Consider the following 20,290-nt stretch of genomic DNA (forward strand, 5'->3'; position numbering starts at 1 on the left):
AGCAAACACTGCTTAAGTGTTTGAAGCTGGAACCTCACATTTCTGGTGTGATTTACATCATAATCCCCACATTCGTACCACTGCTAACTACCCCTTCATATGGCACACAGAGGCATAAAATGTTCATGCCCACAGCAGGGACTAGGGATAGTTCATTCAAACTCCTAGACTCTTCTAGCTTCATAGCCGTTATCTTTTAAAATTCTCACAATGACCCTGTTAGTAGGTACTATCAAGCAGATTTACATACGGGAAACCTCAGGCCTGGTGAGGTCAGCCTGCCTGAGGTCATATGGCCAATAATGAGAAGAAGGGTTTAAAAGCAGCTCTAACAGGTCCCAAAACATCTGCTTAAAGTACATCCTTGATCAATGGGCCTTATTCAAACTCTGCCGCTTGGGTTAAATCTTGGAAGGCTTCTCTAAATTTACTTCAGGGTACGTACCTCTTCAAATAGGTCCTCTCACCCATAATCCATCATTCTGCTGCTCTGTACGGTGAGAGTTGGCACCAAGGAATACTTGCCAATTAAACAACATGTCGGGCTGGAGGGACGGATCTGCTTTCCTCTGCAGGTGCTGCCACATCCCACATCGCTGACGCCTTCCAGAGTGCCTGACTTGCCACCCAAGAGGCAAGAATCCTCTTAGCAGCCGCTCCCATCACCAGCTCTTCCCCAAACCCAGGGCCAGCCCCCTCCCAATTTCTGGGAGACGTACAGCACCGTTACCACCCACGACGCTTGACTTCGCGGTCGCAGGTCACATTCTTTCTAGGCATTCGCTGGAAGATGATGGTGTCAAGAAACAGGGCATAACATTTCAAATCACAAGCATTTTTTGAGAAAAAAAATTTTAGCAATTAGTCAAAATATGAAGATTTAACAACTACTCTCATTTCAGGTCAACGATGCTTTAAATATTTACTAATATTAACTTTACAGTCATAGAATAATTACTTTGTCAGATTTGCTTTTTTGATAAAATATGGTTGAAAAGTCCTGTTTTCATAGTTGGGTGGGATAAAACTGGAACGTACTTTTTTATAGGTCTTGAAGCAGATACTATCACATACTCTACTCCATTATAATAAATCATGGTAATGTACAAATAGCATTATAACCGCTGTGATTCCATGAAATCCTGTTAAAAACAAGCACTTTCACAGTTTCTGTCCTTACCAGCATGCAGGTAAGCGAGGTCTGGGTTTTCGATGTCAGGATGCTGTTCCTTCAGATGGTTCCGGAACTCCACAGGGACGTTGGTCCCATAGTCACACTTGGGACAGTTGTACATCTTGACTCCTTCGTGTTTGCCAGTATGCAGAATGTGTTTGCGGATATTTTCAGCACAGTTTGACCTACCAAGTGAGACAGAAAAGTAAATCTAATTGAGGTCAAACCAATAACCTTACATTACACATAGTGACATTAGATAACAATGTCCCTATGTGTTTGGTACTATTTTAAGTGCTGTACTCACATAACAATTAGCTTATAAAATACCTCAGCCCTATGAGGCTGGTAGTTTTTATAACCTTGGTATGAATTTTTCAGTTGGTCTTTTAGCTTCATTTCTATGAAGAACCAGAAATACCAAATCCCAAGCACTATTATTTTAATATCAAATTATTCTGGTACCACTCGAGGGCAGTGAAGGTGTCAGCTGACCCTGAGAACACACCTATCACCAGTGAGGAGTGGCACAAAAATGTAAGCGCCGTTGCTTCCACTGAATTTAGAGCATTTGGGGAACAAAGACACTGGCTTTTAAGTTCTATCAAGCAAGGTACTTCTAAGTGGGCTCTAAAATAATTTGAAGATGGAGTTGTAGCTAGAAACAGCTCCCAGGCTCAACTCCAATATTTGGACAACACGTGAATCCCATGGAGCTTTCTGTGATGATACAGGCTTTTAAGAGTGATGACATGGAAAACACCACGGAGGGCCCCCGTATATTCCACGCCACGGTGCCACTGAAATCAGGGGTGGGCTCCTCTCCCAGTGTTTTCCGGCAGAATTAGAAATACAAGGCCTGAAATAATCAGCCAACTGGAAAGGGGGTGCTGGTTTTTGAGGCAAACTGTTCTGCTTGCTCTGTTATCCCTGTCAGTTCCTTTGCCACAGAGACTGCACGTCTAGACTCTTTCTGAATACACACGCAGAGCTGTTTTCCTTTCGTCTTTGTCATTTTTAGAACAGTAATAAAAAGAGCCCTATACAATTTCAAGCAGGTGTTGAGGAGTTATCTAGAAAGAAACAAAAAAATCACGCTGGCCTCAGATTTCCTACAGACCAAAATTAAATGCCAGAAGAAAACAGAGCAATATGTTTATCACCGTTTCCCAAAAGTATTGCTGAAGAACAAAATCCCGCAAGATGTTCTTAGAAGAAAGATTTCCGTGACCAAATAAGATCAGGAAATGGTAGTTAGCCAACACATCTCACAGTGCACTTCAGAATGGGAGGCTCTAAGAAGAAACTTCACGTAGGTCTACACTGCCTCAACACTTCTATTCGAATTGCTTTTGTGTATAATATTCAATTATACCATGTTTGTTTTTCAGGGAATATACCTGGGGAAATAACGGTCAAGGAAGTGAAAATGATTGTTATCTCTCACACACAAAGGCAGTCAATGACGCTAGCAATTCAAAGACTCAGTATGGTATCTATCCACTCCTGACAAGGAGTATGGGAAGTATCGTCCAAGTGAGGCAGAATTAATGTAAACAGCACTAGGAACGGTATTTCCAAGACAGAGGGACAGGGATGTCCTTTCCTACAGACTCTGGACAAAGCTAAAACGCAAATGTGTTCCTCATGAGTGGGGATCTCGTATTCTGGGAGCAGTCTCGTACCTGCATCCAGACTGTCCTTTGGAAAAGTTCCTGCTACTTCCCTCCCATCTCCAGGCAGGGCTTGTCATCAAATGCACATGTACAACTAAATCTGCTCAGTATAATTAAATTGAACAAATCAAATCCCTCTATACCTAGGAAGAAGACTAGAAAGAAATACATCAAAATATTAATGCAGCTATACTGCAATGCCCACTTACTCTTATTTTTCAAACATAAAGTTTTATATGTTAAATATATATATTTTAAAAATTAAAATAACACCACCTTTTTCAAAAATAAAAAAAGGACTAGAATAACAGATATTTTCCCAGCTATTTTCAACTTGCTTTAGGCAAAGTCTCTGTCAATCTGGGTGTTAAATTTCCCTGAGATCTTAGACTAAATACATGCGAGACAGTGAATGTATGCACACAAGCTTCTTTCTTTCATGAGTCACTACTGAATTGTAAAACCTGCTTTATATATAAATTCCCTATTATGAACTAACAATTACTGTAAGAGGGAAAAAAAAGAGTAAGTACCTAACGCATGCCAGGTACCTCCACTGACTTGGCACCTTTGAAGGCAAGCATGGCCCTCTTGAGGTCAAGACTGCTACACAAGCCACAGAGAAGAAGGTAAATACCACAATGACAAGCTGGCTACACAGGCTGTACGGCTGGTGAGTGGTTAAGGCAGAATCCTAACCTAGGTTTTCTGTTTTCGAGGCCAGAATGTTGGTATGTTTTCAAGTACACCACAGCCAGCTTTCCCTTTAAAATTTACATATCAGAGACACTAGCACACTCTAAGCAAAGGGTAGGACTGTAGAGTCTCTTAAATGCATAATTATCTTTAGAGTAACAGCTCTGGATCATGTCAGAAATAACACAGGAAAACGTCTGAAGGTGACTGACACAGATGTCCACTTTTATGACACTTAAAAGGAAAAGAAACAATTTTTTTTTAGTTCTTCAAGCTGGGTAAACTGTTCCAAATTACCCCTTAATTCTGCAGATTTCCAACATGTTTTCTACAGCATTATAGACACCTCCTAAATTCACCATTGTTTACTGACACTGGGGAGAGAAAACAAAAGCTACTACTGTACTGAATTAGTACTATCAGGAATGTAGATTCTTTGGTACCGCCAATACTATTTCCTTATGTAAAATGTTAGGCACGAAACATCATCAAAGACAATCACCAATCATATGAAGAAATCAAAATTGCCAAAATAAATACATTTCAATGTATGATGCATATTTACATGGAGAACAATATAAGCAATGAATCCTAACATTCAGGGAAGGAAGAAAGAGATAACTTTGAAAACAGATTATTTTGTTTCCAAGAAGGCTGTATCTAGGACAAAAAAAAGCCAGTATCTCTCAGTAACTGAACAGCAGGTAGGATCTAACAACTGAGGACTATTACTGAAATAGGTAAGACGTATATAGGGACTGAGCGAGGGGGAAGAATTTAAAAACGTGGGAAGCTTCTTTTATTTGAAAATATAAAATAAATCAAGAAAGATGTGGTGTGGAACTTGAGATTTTAAAAGGCATTAAGGACCATTCCACACATATATTCTTATACCAATATGTGCATATGCTTGTATACAGGATGTATATATACACACTGTGTTTTTATGTTCTATTATATAATACATATGTGTGTATGTATATTTGTAATTGTATGTTTTAAACATATACATACCACGAGCATAAACACATGCAGACAAGAAGGAATTGGGACGCGTTTGGGGAAATGAAAGTGAGTGTTAATGTGTATGGGGTCTCTTTGGGTAATAAAAATCTAAGATTGCTTGTAGTAATGGTTTCACAATTCTGGTACTACATTAAAAACCAAGGAAGGCTGCAATTTCAATGGGTCACTTGTCAAATATATGATCTATCTCTCCACTAAAACAAAACGAACACAAAAGAACTCTTATGCCGTTGTCACCCTTCTTCCTGTCACTGGAACCTCAGAGGCCACATGTTCAGGTGGTAAAGTCACCAAGAAGAGGTTCTCAGCCTCCATGGGCCTTTACCTCAGTGAGCAATAAATTTTTAAGTCATTCAAATTGCAGAGTTTTGCCTGATGTGCAGCTACTGCAATTATCACGTGCTGCTAATCTCCTTCCTCAAACCAATGCTGCATAAAACCCCACCATACCAGCACACACATGCATTCACACACACACACACACCCCCCCCGATTCGAACCCTGTGTACTAATCACCGCACAGCAGATACCCTGGGTGAAGAAGAAGTAAACTGGGCCCATTCCTGAGCTAGTGTGACTCCTCCTGGCCTCGCACTGCTCCTCTGGAAATATCCCTAGACCTCGTTTTATCTCTGATTTTCCCTCTCCTGCCACCTGGGACCTCCTGTCACAAGCCAAGAAGCTTACTCCTGTCACCATCTATATGTATCTTGGTGTTTCCCTGTGGGTGAGTTAAGAAATTTTTCTTTTAAGAAAATTTATGAGAAGTCAAATTTCTCAGAAAAATGCAAAGGGTTACATGTATACTCTAACAAGAAGAATGCTAGGAAGAACTCATGTCACCGTGTTTCCATCTGAAATGAACTAGGAAGAGAGAGACACTGGTGCACATCTCTGAATGAAGGAGAAAGTGAATCAGGCAATGACTGGGCAGTTTCCCTGGGGATTCACTAAGAACTGTGGCCTTCAATCCAGTTTCCTAACCAACACTAGATCAGTTCTATCCCCACCCTCTTCCTCTTACTCCTGGCAGCAGACGACCAGGGTGCAGAGGAAACACCCCTGGGTGTCAAGTCAGGCAGCCGGGTCCATTCCCCACGAAAATTTCAGCACCTGCAGAATGGCTCTGTGATCTCAGGGAAGTACCTCAACTCTGAGATCTCTTTTCCTTAACTAAAACATGAGGTTAGTACAGCAAACTACCAAAGGACTGAATGCAATCTATGCGTTATCTTTTTCTTTAGAGAAGGTAAGTGCATATAAACACAAAATCTCCACCTGGGAATTCAGAGTTGGTAAAAGCTATTCCTGGGCTCCAGGTTGTGGCTCCCAGTTCTAAAGGTGGGTGGAAAGTGATGGAGGGGAAAGGTAGGAACACAAACTGCACCGCTCCGGCACGCAGCGCAAAGTCGGCGTCAACACAAAGAAAAACTACCGAATCCGCAACTCTCCGCACAAGGCTAAGCTCTGCCCTGTCCTTTCCCAACTCCGCTCTACCGCTGCAGCTCCACGTGACAGAACTGCAGTGCAGCAGGCTTTCTGCTGAGGAAGAACCTCTCCTGGCCCTCACAGGCGAAAGACGTTCCTACACTGAGAAGGGAGCCTGCCGGAAGGGAAGTGAGATTCCCCAGGGCCAAACCTCACACTCCTCACCGGGATTCCTGCGGGACTCAGCGGAAGAGAAACAGCACGCGGCACGCGTCGCTTTCATGGAAAAGGCATTCTAAGAGTGCATTTCAAATTAAATTTTGGAATATAACATGTTGAAAGTCTTGAGCAGCTTTGATGTATAGAATTTAAAGCACGGGGTAGCAAAAGGGCCCAAGATGGGATCTATGCATTCAGGGCTTCTTAAAAAACACATTAAAGGAAATTTCTTATTCTGTTCAAAGGTATGTTAAAATAATAAATAGAACACCACAAGTACTTCTAGAACTCCACAAAATCATTAGTCAGTACTACACACTAACTTATGGCCTATGGACACAAAAAGCCTGATGATGTTATCGAACCTAAGGGGAAAGGAGCTTTAAAATATTTGATGTTTATTTTGGTTATTAGAATTATACCACTGAAGTGGTTAAACATCAGAGCATTCAACAATGGATGTGACAAAGTCTCCCTCCAGCACTGTCTCCACTGTCCAATGAGTCGCAGATGACCAGCTAGGTACAATTCCTAACTTCTTCTCAATCTTTCGGGAGAAGTAAACACTACTTTTTCAAGCTACAGATATGTCTTACATTCTTTTCTCAACACTCCCCTTGGCTAAATACAGGGGCACCACACAAACTGGCATCTCACTTTTCCATGGAACAACAGAGCATGGGGCCTCACCGTATCGAACACCGAAGGGCACACTTATCTCCCCTGCATGCCTCTACTCCCACCCATACCTTCTTTTCTCCTTTTTGACAGCTTCCTAGTATGTCAGTGTGGACATAGCCTATTCTATCTAACTGATTCTCTACTGATGGGCATTTAGGATGATTCCAATCATTTGCTAGTATAAACAAAGGTTCCAGTGAACAATCTTGTAGAATGGTTTCCATTTCTCCGGGTGCCATGACAATCACATGATGACCATTGGAATTGCTTCAAATGTCAACGGGCAGGAATTCTGACAAATGCTGCCACACTGCCCTTCAGAGGAAATGCAGCAATTTACAATTCCACTGGCAATGTTTGAGAGCCTGTTTCTGTGCCTGCTTGTCAAGGTAGGGGGCTACCAAATTTTAGAATTTTTGCCAGTGTGGTAGGTAAACAATAGTATCTTATTGGAGTTTTAATTTTTACGTTGTAACTTGCATTCCTCTTGTAATCAATGAGGTTAAGTATCTTTTCAAATATTGACAAGCAATGTCTATTTTCTTTTTCATGTACTGTTTATTCATATTTTTGCTCTTTTTTTCTACATGCTTGTTGGTCATTCTCTTATAAATTAAGGAGATTGGGTCTTTGGGACGAAGTTGCAGACTTTTTTCTTCAGTTTCTTTTTTTCTCTTTTGACTTTGCTTACAGTGGGTTGTGAAAGCAAATGTTGACAATTTTGCTCTTTTGTTCTATGGCTTCCTGAATTGCAAGCTATAAAACAACTGTTCCAGATTTGGTTCTAGTACTCGCAGAGTTGCGTTATATCACATTAAATACTAGATTTGATTCAAAATCAACCTACAGTGAGTTAAATGTGGCTCCAGACTGCTACTCAGTTCTCTCAATAACATTTGTTAAAGTCAGATTTTCCCCACTAACTTGAAATGCCACCTTTGTCAGTATTTTAATTATGTAAGGCGAATTCTGGACTTTCTATTCTATCATCCTGGTCTGTGTATTCACCTGCCAATTCACCACAACGAACCAGGTAGCAAGATGTTTCTGCCAGGTAGACCTCATCATTCTGCATGGCTCTTTTCCTCCCAGGTCACAGCTGCGCACCCAAAACTAACACAGAGTCACTCACGGGACAGTGGTTGTCAGCCAGTATGGCAAAAATCTAGAGTTAACTACAGTACTAGAGAGAACCGGGCCAATAATAAATTAATACCACTATGACATACCCAGGTAATTTCCATGTATTATTAATATGTGTTAACAATATTATCTAACTGATAAACCAGACAGCAGACAGTCTGGCACAGATGTTACAGGATAAGTACCCAGGAGAGGGCCCAGCACACGGAGATTCTAAATAAACACTAATTCCCATTTTCCCCAGGAAAATCCACGTATCAGCTTCACTACCCCAGTTTGTTTTTTTGTAAAATGAGTGGCTGTCTTGAAATACTGGCAACAATCAGGTCTGTTATGACGTCAGGCATGGGAAGGACTCTAGACAACAGAAAGCTCCTACACCCACTGCCCGAACGGCGTTCTCATTCCCGCAACCCGCTTTCCATTTCCTTTATCTCCCCACCTCACTACTCTACATTTTCCATGCTGCTCCAAAAAGAAAGAATTCCTATTTCCCAGGTGATTTGGGGGGAACCACTTGATGGCGTGGAGTGATCGCTCACTATTTTAGAATGCGTATTTTTGTGTGTGCCATGGATGGCTTCAGAAATGACTTAGTAAATCTTACAAGGATTCACTGAAAATAATAGTAGTAGTTTAGCTGAAGGTGGGGCTAAAAGAACTGAAAATTGAATTGAGTAGGGTGGCCAAGTGTTTCTTTTGTGGATCTGAGCACTCAAACTCCCTTATGTAATATACAAAAAACACTTCTTTTAAAAAAACACCACCACAAAACAGTTAAATTATGAGACATGTATAAAAATCAATTAAAAAATAAGGGAGAGTTTGCTAAACAAGAGACACATACCATATATCTGTATGGGTTGGCTTAATGTTAAATATATCAATTGCTGCTAAGGAATCTATACAGTTAACACAATTACAATTCTAACAAGATTTTTTTCTGAGAACTCTTTGAGAGTGATGGTTAAATGGCTCTATAAAATAAGTAGGCAATATTTTAACATTAGTACAGTAAGAGCTGTTAACAGTCAGCTCTTACTATACTAATAGTATAGTAATAGTATATTATATTACTATAATATACTATTATATATAGTATATTATATTATATTCTATATAAATTATAATTATACTATATACTATATAAATATATATAGTATATTATATTATACTAATAGTATACTATAGGGAGGGAATGGGCTGTATCACAGAATGTGATGCAGCAGTAACTTTTCTACATGTACTTATCTTTATACGTGCATACATACAGAAACATACATATAACATGACGTGTTGGCAGAGAAAGATGTCTGCTGCAGATTGAGAAAAGCTACATGTAAAACAATATGTACTACAAGCAATTAGAGGTGTGTGTACATATACACATTCACAATACACACCACAGAAAGTCAATTATATATAGACGTGTGTGTAAAGTAACTACACATACATATAACGCACGCATATTACAATTCTACAAAGGAGCATGCACAGCACCAGGTCTATGAGGATCACACTCGTTAACAGTGACTCTGCCAGGGGGACTGGAGTTGGTAAAGCAATACAGGGAGGGAGTCAGAACACCTGCAGTGTTGTGGCTGTGTCACAGGAAAGCTCACCTATTCGTTAATTTTAATTTAAAAGTAGGGAAAAAAGACTAAACAGCCAGCCAAAGATAAGAAAATCAAATGCAAGTGAAGCACTGCATTTTTGAAAATTATTCTACTTAATGAAACTCTAATCATTAAAGTGGGAAATTGAGGGTGGTATTTAGAGTGAAAGTGGCAATTAATTTCACGGGTTAAAATATGGTTTAGGTAATGCAAGGCACTACCTAGTGGGTTAAATTCTTCTGTGATAAATTAAAGAGGCTTCACAATAAATTCTGGAGAGATAACACTTAACTGCTTTAAAAAGAATTATGAAACTAAAAAAAGACTTAAGTGAATGTAAGTCATATATACTTAAATAGAATATGAACCTAAAAAATATGACTTTGAATATAAAATTAACCTTAATATTTCTAAAAGGGTCAAAAAATGGCGGTAGGGAGGGGAGCTGGAGGGAGAGTCCACCCGAATCTATAAAAGATAAGCAAAAAAACACATATATAGGATATATGTTTTGTTGATTTGAATATACACATATTTATATTTTAAAATAATATATTAGTTTGGAACAACTGTTTTTACAACTCATGTTTACAAACTATTCAAACTCTTCATATGCATAAGTGTCTATCATCACTAGAGTCATTTCTGTGATCTTCTGTTTTCTAGAGCACAATATTGTCAGTCCCTCCTTCAGTATGAGCTACAGCACATTCTGACTCCAAAAATGATGTTGTCACTAGAGATTCTAACTCCAGCTATACGTGCCCAATCACATAACATTATGGCAGTTGTTTCCATTTGTCCTCCAAGAGTATATCATGAAATCCACAGTACAACCAACTACTCTACTGCTTTTTACTCCAATTTTTCTAGTTCATTTACAACAAGAGAAATACATAAATTCCTCTTCTGGAAATACTTTTTTAGAAACGAAAAACTCTGCCTTTTATTCAAACATACACTACTAAGTAAAATAAAAGCTGAAATCATAAAGTCAAATATAGATAGACTTGACTACACAAATACTATAAAATACTGCAAGTCAAAAGATCATAAATACAACAAAAATGAACAGAAAATACATGAAATTTGTATAAAGGTTTATAAAAATCCCTTCTCCAAAAAATATTATTTCTGAAGACGCTAACAGACATGAAGAAAAACCGTAAGTACAAATGTGAGGAGATCCGTGTTCAGGAAAGCAGGGGCAATACAGCAGACTGCATTTTCCTTTTAGAAACTCACAATGTGTACTTAAGCAGAAAATGAAAATTACAAAAAAAAAAAAAAAAAAAACCCACAATCTAAATTGAAATAAAAATTTTGAAAGTTCTATTTAAAGAAATATGCTTAGTTTTCCTTAACATTTTGCTTCCCAAATTTTTTGACTACAGAACATTTTCTTTTTTGGTTGCTCTACGGTAGTACAACACGTACCTCGGAATGCCATCATAAGGATTAAGGTAAATAAGATTAAATATGTTCAGATAATACTGTAGGTACGTGTTCTTTTTTCTTCCTACCACTAGGTTTTATATTAATCACAAACGAGTTCAACTATGTGAGTCATTATCAGTGCTTTTCCTATTATACATGAAAAGCAACTTCAATTCATCTGACTAAAAATAGATTCCCAAACGGTTACAGGGTATGTATGAGCACGTATGAGGTGTACCACGCGTGCAACGTTAATTAGGCAGGTATGCAATTTCATTTTTCTTGGCCTGTTTATAGTATACTTTTAAAACCCACATCCACAAAAAAGAATTACTCTATACAATATTATATATACATGTTTATATAAAAGTTCAGTTGGAAGGGGGTTTCTACTATATCTTTGTAACATGATTCCAAAATGAATATAGAATAATCCAAAGAAAATCTTTATGTAATTTTTAAACTCAAGAAGTTAATTACATTTATTTACCAACATTATTTATGATTTATAAATTTTCTGGGCAAAAATAAATCCTAAAAAAAAGACAAAAAATGTTCACAGCAGAGGGGGATATAAGCCTCCATGTATGTTGCTTTAAAGCTCACTGTAGGTTGGAAGAATGTGCTCCAATATATAAACTCGGCGTTTGTTTCACAATTTATGTAAGACAGCCTAAGATATATACTCCTTTATAACTTATGTTCTCACTAAAGGACCCATAAGGAAAGAGTCTGATAATTTTAGATTACTGAACATTTGTGCTGTTTAAATTTAAAATTGGTTAAAAGCTACAAGAATAAAGAACCTCAAATTCCTCTGCCTAAAAGGGAACATGTTATCAACGATGTTTAGCAAATAGATGCATGTCATTTGGAGTGCTAAACCACATGCATCACCAGAACAGGACAGCACAAAGATCCATGTATATAAGAAATACAGATGTCATTTCAGATCAATTAGGAAATGATGGGCTATATAATAAATGGTGTCCATTCAACTGCTTATTTTTTAGGAAAATATAAGTTACTTATTGTCCTCTACCATACAAAAATAAATACTATTTGGATTAAAAAATTTTAACATAAGGAAACCAAATTATAAAAATCATAGAAAAAATATTTTTATAATTTTAGTTAGAAAGAGCTCCCATAAAGAAAAATCAAAGTCCAAATGCTACCAAAATGTGTAGGAAAATATGCCTCATGAAGTTAATACTGCTATATAGCATAATGCATCATAAATAAAGTTAAAAGGCAGGGCAAAGAAAAGGAGTAAAACTATGCAACATATATAAAAACTGATGATTAATAAGGATTCCAAAATGGGTTCCATTGATTAATTTTTTATAAGACAAAAATCTCACAAACTAAAAAATATGAATAAGCAATTCATAATTGGAGAAATACAACAGTTATGTAATCATTACACAGTGATCAATGTCTCTAAAAACCAAGGAAATGCAAGTTAAAACTTAAGGTGACAGATCGGCAAAATTTGGTAAGTTTGATCATATTAAACAATGGTGAGGGAAAATGATATACCTCTGGTAATGGTGTAAGTTAGCAAAAGCTTTTGAAAAACATTTGATAGTATCCTTCAAGTTTAAAATATACACACGCCCTTGAAAGTTCAGAAGCTCAATTAGATGATCCACAAGTCATTAAATCTATTTTAAAACAGCTAAACACTAGGCAAAATTTGAAAACTCAATGTCCATGAATAGAGAAATGGGTAGTAAATGTACAGTGCATCCATACTGGGGAATTCTATACCACTGAGAGCTAGGGGGTAGCTTCTCCTACAGAGCTCCATGGAAATCAACCACATCCTGGCTGAATGGTGGGAGAGCACGGCCTGATCAGGGGCAAGAGAAGCCATTTCCCCAACCATGTATCGTTACTGATGTTAGAACAAGGTGAGAGATCTGGTAGGCCAGGTCACAGGACCGTTCAACCTCACCTGTAAACACACCCTCAGAGGCATGGAGGAGCTGGATCTTCTCCAGTTGTGAAGCTTAGAAGTCCCACAGCCTAAGAGCCAGACACTTCCCCAGAATCTGATGTCCGGCACCACAAAATTCTTGCAGGTTGCTCCAGAATGCAGCAGGTTATTGGGATAAACTGAGGAGAGGAGCAACAGTTGTTGCACTGCCTCTGTGAGTTTCTCTCAGTAAACCCTGCGGAAGAAAGCTTGGTGTGTGTACTATCTGGGCATTCATCCTCACTTGTTGTACAAAAGCCATTAAATAGAATAAGGTAGCTCTTACGAACATGAAAGACTAATAGGACACATTATTAAGTTAAAAAAAAAAAATCAAGTCCCAGATACATGTAGATATGGATCCTTTCAGCTTTTTGAAAATATATACATATGGTATGTGTGCGCATATACACATATATGCATACAGAAAAGTATATATACACAAAGTATGTGTGCATACATATACATATACATATACAATGTGTGTGCACACACACATACACCTATGGCACATATAAAACATAAATGTATACACATACAGTATGTGTGCACATATACGCATACACACAATATATTCACATATACACAGTGTGTGCATGCACATATAGACATACAAGCACATATAAAATATATACATATACACATAGAGTATGTGTGCACATATATACCCACATATATATGAAATACATGCACATACATGTACAGATAAAATGTATACATGGAAAATACCAATATTTATACATATAGAGATACGAATGTATTACATGTGTATTCAAAGGAAGCCTGGTAAACAACTGATGATAATTATTTTTATTGAAGGATTTCCAAGTCCAAGGAATCTTTTGTTTTGCTTAGTGTACTTGGATCATTTTGGCTATTCATTAAAATATCTTTTGAGTGTTACACATACAAAGCAAATATGACCAAACGTCTATTTGAAAAACACCCGGATTGTACAGCATTTCCAGTAATGTAAACCTGATAAACCACAGCAGAGCGGCACAGCTGACAGTTGCGGCAGAGGTGGATGTGCTTACGTGCCGAGATCCTCCTGTTTACACAGGGAGGAGTCAATCTGATGAATTTAGCAAAAGGTTTAAATGAGGAAACTCAAGCTGTAATCTCTAGGAAACCAGAAGGAATACTATAATCAAAACAGGGAAGAGAGGAGAGGGTGTGGTGGGGAATGGAGCTAACTTCGATATCCTTTACAAACACCAGATGCAGCCTGTACACCAAGAAGCTGTCTTCAGGACATCTCCAGGACAAAAAGACAGGAATGCCTAGTACTGCAGGAAAATGGGAAGAGAGAAGTGCCGGGAATGCAGGTACGGTGGCAAGACTCTGACTCCAAATAGTAATAATAATGTACAAAACCTGTAAATGTTAAGAGAGTTTAAGTAAACCAGATATTTAAAAATAATGGCACCATATTACACTATTACACTACATACAGAATTACCCAAAGTCTCTTTTTTTATCCCGATAAAAAGAGTTTACAGCAATCTGAGGTAATCACAAATACAATCCTTTGGACATTTTCAGCAACAGGAAATTTTAATTGGAGAGCTTCTGGATCACCTTGCTCCAAATCTTATGAATTTTATTTTCCTTTATTATAACTGATAGCTATTTATTGAATGGGACAATTTCCATTGGATTATTTACTCATTACTTCTTGCTTTTCAGAAATCTCAATTCTTTGAAACTAGTTCTTAGGACAAATTGATGCACACTGAATTTTTTCTCTCCATTTCTCAGTTATATTTCGGCTCATGTTTATTATGTGATATAAAGAGATTCTAAAACAGCGCAGTGACCCATAAGAGAAAGAAACTTGTAAGTTAGCACAGAAGAGGATGAACACTGATGCATTCTTGGTCTCATCCACCACCCTTGAGAGGATAAACTCCCCTGCTTCCAAGTCACATGGCTGTCCGGGTGTCCACATGCGCTCTCTGCACCAGCAGCCAACAGGCTCTCGTGTGCCTCTGAGAGGTTCCCGAACGGCAGTCGCTGCACTGGCCTGTCTGTGACCCACAGGAAACCTGTGCACATCCAGCTGCTGTTCTAAACATCTGGGAGCAAGGCCAGCCTTTCAGACCCAATCGTAGGCACTTCAGAAGACAAATAATTTAAGCCTGATTACTGCTCCGGTTTAGACGGAAAGTATATAGGTTACAAGAGAAGTCTCCCCTCCTACGTATTGACTTTTTACTTTCAAAATGAATTTTTAAAACATATTTAGTAGATACTACATAAAAAGAAGCCTGAAAACAAATCACTGTGGTCATGCCCTCAAAGGGGATGCGATTTAACAAGACAAACGACTTATGTACCTTAAGAGCACTAACAAAAAGCTGTGCTGTGCTGCATAAAAGAAAACGTGAACATTTTGAAAAGGCTGAACACTCACCGTGTCCACTTAGAGGACTGCTGCATCTGCCCTTCAGTGACTCTGCAACTGCTCACGGCCTAAAATTGTCCTGCTTTCCACATTATTCCAAATGCTTTTCTAACTTCTACTGATTTCAAATTATGTTAACAGCAAACTTACATATTGATATGCCACTGCTTTGGATATATTTATCTTGTAAGATTTTCACCCAGAGTTACACTTGCTCCTTCTGTTTCAGGACTGCGAATAACTCCCCACGCTTTGTTCACCTTTCATGTTTCCCACCTTCCCTTCCACTTAAATGACAACTCTATTCTAATCTCCGATCATATTATCTACAACCAGTAAGAATCGGCACCGACTTTAACGTCTTCCTTTCTACCCTCCACTCCACAGAAGAACGATGAAAATCACAAGGAAGAAATGGTAGGAAGTGACACTGAATGTTTCATTCAGAAACCCAAATGAGTTCTTCAGAATTTAGCATTTCCGGAACAGTCCCACTGACTCTGAGTTTGTGCAGTGATTCAAACACAAGGCCGAGCTGGCCTGTCACCCACAGCACGGGAAGGAGGGCAGGCCTTCAAGGAAGGGCAAGCCCTGGAGAACCTGGATTTCTCCCTGATTCTTTCTCTTGAGCCCCAAAGAGAAAAAACACATTTCATTAACAGTTTCATATCATCATACACTGATACACTGCTGGTATAAATAAGGAGAAGAGAAAGTAACCGTGTGAGAAACACAGAGCAACTGGAAGATTTTCCTCTGATATCCTCACCACGCTAAATGCTCACAGAAGTAAAATAAAACTTAGTAAGTTTACCCAATTATTACATGCCTTACAATGGGAGCAGATGAAGAACGAACATGCTAAAGTCTCTGAGCTAAAAACATGCAGCAGACTTTAGTGGTGAAATACAAATAATCCAGCAGGATATCAATAGGGCTTTGGGGAAAGGGCCTTTGTGGCCACAGAAGTCTGGCAAATATCAGTACACAAAACTAGAGGTGTGTCCTGACTAAAGGGATTCTCCCAGTCTTTAATACGTTGATTACTGTGAGTGTGAAGGGGGTGGATAAGGGATACAATATGGAGAGTATTTCCCAAACATATGTGACTACCAAAACATTTTTTCAAAGTTGATATTCTGAGCATCAAGCAATATTTTCAATCTATTCAATATTGCTTGATGCTCAGAATCTGAAAATAAAAAGGCAGAATTAGCCTTACATATTGAATCACTTCCTTTCACTAATCTCCTGCCTGAATGGCAGAGCAGAAATTCTTCTCATTTTTATCTTGCCACTCTGAAATAAATATAAAGCCCCCCAACCCCCAAACTCTTCATTACCACATATTTATTCCCTCATAGGAAAAGTTTTATTCTTTCCATTTCTGTTAACAAGCTAGGTGTAGCAAAGTGAGGTGTTGCAAAACCAGAAAAGGCAGATGAATGAATGAAAACCTTCTGAGGAAAAAAATATCTATCTTTAAGGAAATACAACAGAAAAATGGAGCCTAACCAACCTCTAAAAATCCAAGCAATCATTTTTTTAGAAACGGTTAGGTAGAATAAAAATGGTAGACAGAAATATATTCCCAAAAAGGACATGAACTCTATACACATACAACTTTGGCTTGAAATAAGTTGTGTAGAAAAAATATTACTTTACAAATCAAGCAATTTAAGTATTTACAGATATATGTGTGCATATATGAATAATTTACTGTATTTTTCTAGTTGACAGCTTTTCAAATTTAAGGTGATGTACGTAAAATTTTTACTGAAGCAGCAGTATGTTTCACAGTATTTCTGATAGTTCAAGCCACAACCTGACTTGACTTGGGACAATCTAATAATGTCTAAGGGAAAAAGACTAGATTTAAAACAATAACTTTTGGCACTCATGTATAGGAGCGCAGTTTAGTGGGCAGTCTGGCAGGCCCAGTCACCTAAAGTCACAACAAGCTCTTAGACTCACCTAGGCTATTAGGGTGGGGCAAGGGCTGCGATAAAATTTAAATACTATGTAAGTGTCTGAGAGATTCCATCCTCCACACCTGGCATACTGCAGGCACTGGTGGCTGATCTGCCCCATGGGGAGGTAGAGGGGGGAGGTGCAACATATGATAAGAGAATTCATTTTCTGGGGGCTCTGCCAGTCCAATATTTAGACTACGTTGCCATAGGCAAGAGTGAACTTACTTATCTTTGAAAAGTCTTTTGAAAAAATGTTTCCTAGCTTTAACTCTATGCTATACAGAGCTCCCTAAGTCTATAGGTGCTGAGTATTAGACAAAAAATGCACACTTTATTAATTTTATTGAGTCGTACAAAGAAAATGTAAACCTTTTATAATGCAAAAGTTCTGTGATTACCTTTGAGGTAAAAGTAATAGAGAAGAGTCACTGATGATGAGGGACCACTGAATTTACTTAATAATCTATGTCCATTTTTACAAAAATGTTCCATGTAATCCATTTAAAAATAATAACTGGTTCATTTCAGTCCCTGCACACAATGCTTCCCTTTGTCCCTTGTAAGTCTCTCAAACGTCTTATTTTAAAGGAATATATAGTACTCCCGGAAGACATTTTCCCATTTCTATTCTCTTCGACTCCTGCGAGCCCTTGTTCTGTGTGATAAGGCAATCTCCTCCGGGATCTGAGCTGTGTAGTTTCGCACCACGAGTGACAAGGACTCGACTTGAATAACTGCTGTGCGCAGGTTGTAATTATGTCAGCTGGAGTGTTGAACAAGGGGACTGATTAATGTGAGCCCCGGCTCAGGCGCAGTCCCTATCAAAACCTTCGCGCAGGCCAGCAGTGGGGATGGGTTAAAGCAAAAAGACAAAACATGCTGTATCGTCCATGATAGATGAATTGCTCCAACAGTCTTCAGGCAGATGTTCCAGGACAGTATAATATACAATTACTCTGCCTTATCACCTTCCCAGGGACAATAAAGCTTCCTCCTTCTATAGCTCATGTGAGTGAAGGCAAAATTAGTTTTACTTTTACAACACTGACTCACTTATCATGTTGCCTTGATTGTGCTTTTACAGCTAAGGAAAACATATATTCCACTTTTAAACTAAAAAAAAAAAAAAAAACCTTAAAAATAAAACTGAAACCTTGTGTTGACTGTTTTTTGCATGAGGACATAGTGTTTTAAAGGATTGTTTTGTTAAAAAGAGATGCAAGGAAGGTAATAATATATGTGTGTGCATGTGTAGTTAAAAACAAGTACATACACATAACTCAAGAAGAGCTGGATTGTATAATCATTACATTAATAACATCATTTTTCAAAGGCCACACAGAAATCATTAATTGGAAGGAACATGTAATTAAAAATATATATATGCTGATATTGTCCATATATTTCTCAGGCGTGGGCACATGGGCCCCTGGGCCTGGGCGGATGGCTCCAGATGACACACTTGCTCATCACAGCCACTCCCACTCTGAGTCTTCCAGGTCTCTTTTTCTTAGAAGTGCTATGCCAGCCTAGTACAGGAAGGCTTCCTCACAATGTCACAAAACATTGTCACTGATGCTAGAAGTAACCTACTTTAGGGGCACTGTGGTGACTATTTCTACCATCTTTATTTGTACTTGCAAAAATGGTGCCAAAAGTTTGAGAGAAGATGTACAAAACAGAACTATCTCAATTTGCAAAGGGAAATACATCATTATTTCTAAGGTTGAAAAACAATCTAAAACCTAAAATGGAGAGGCAGCCATAACAATCTTGTGGTAATCATAATTCATAATGAAATGAAGCAGCTAAAATTCCAATAGAATCAAAGGAAACCCATACAAAATGCTAGTGAATGCAAAAATGGCATCCATCAACCTGTAGGGCCATATACATGACTTATTTCCACTTTTTAGTGGTTTAATACAACTGACACCAATACTCAGCAGTTACAATGCACCCTAAGTCATGGAAACAGATCACGTTCCCTATCTCAGCCTACAGGGTGATATGTTTGCCTTCCCTGTTCACATTATACACACACTAACTTCACCACCAGGATCCTTATTATCACATTCCTCTTGTAGGACACACTCGAAGAGAATTACATATTTCTAGAAAAAAAAAAGGCAATTTGAAGAAGGTAGGGAACAATTTAAAACAGTCTTCAATGGAAATTTTGGCACATAAGAACACAGAAAACATAGAATTAAGTTCGTGCTTGGTAAAAATGTAACATGATGCTCATAACTACTCGGAATAAGCTGAACAAAAGATAGGTGAAAACAAATTGAATGGCTGTAAACACATGCAGGAGTCAGGAGGAGTCAGGTGTCATCAAGAGAAATGACTGCGTGCTCTTCAATTGGCTTATGATGTCATTAGAGTGTCCTGTTAGACTTACTGATCTTAGAAAAACCTGAGACATGAGCAAAAATTGTTTAAAATAAGTCACAGAGAAGATGTCACACTTTAAAAGACTATATTTAAAGTGAGTGTGTGTTAAATGATTATACTAAATCGTTAGCTAGCAGCAAGCAACTTGTTAAATTAATGAAACATAGCTGAAGCAACATAGGCTTCTGTAAGAATTCTCCATACAGGGCAAATAAAACCCCAACTTGTGGGGTGTACAGGTATGGAGGAGACAGATTATACCATTACATCGTTTCTGTTTTCTTGATTCAAAACTCCAGCCACAACGAAGATAAAAAGTGGTGCCACGTAGTACCCCCAAAAGGTGGGAAAGTGGTTATCGTAGCCACATGAAATGGCAGGGAAGGCCTGAAGCCACAGTTCTCCATGTGCAGAGAGAGGACCCACAGGACAATAG

General features: G+C 38.3%; 1 protein-coding gene across 2 annotated transcripts in view; it reads right to left on the minus strand.

Annotated features, from left to right (window-relative positions):
• The window catches only part of ZNF407 (zinc finger protein 407), a 464,509-nt gene that overhangs the window by 152,678 nt on the left and 291,541 nt on the right, over positions 1-20,290 (minus strand). For both annotated transcript variants that reach the window (XM_026455189.2, XM_026455188.2), the window contains one exon: positions 1,181-1,359. In XM_026455189.2, the coding sequence (XP_026310974.1) occupies positions 1,181-1,359 (179 nt within the window). The remainder of the gene's footprint in view (positions 1-1,180; positions 1,360-20,290) is intronic.

Source organism: Piliocolobus tephrosceles, chromosome 18 (assembly GCF_002776525.5).
Source record: "Piliocolobus tephrosceles isolate RC106 chromosome 18, ASM277652v3, whole genome shotgun sequence".
In the NCBI taxonomy this organism is placed as follows: Eukaryota; Metazoa; Chordata; class Mammalia; order Primates; family Cercopithecidae; genus Piliocolobus; species Piliocolobus tephrosceles.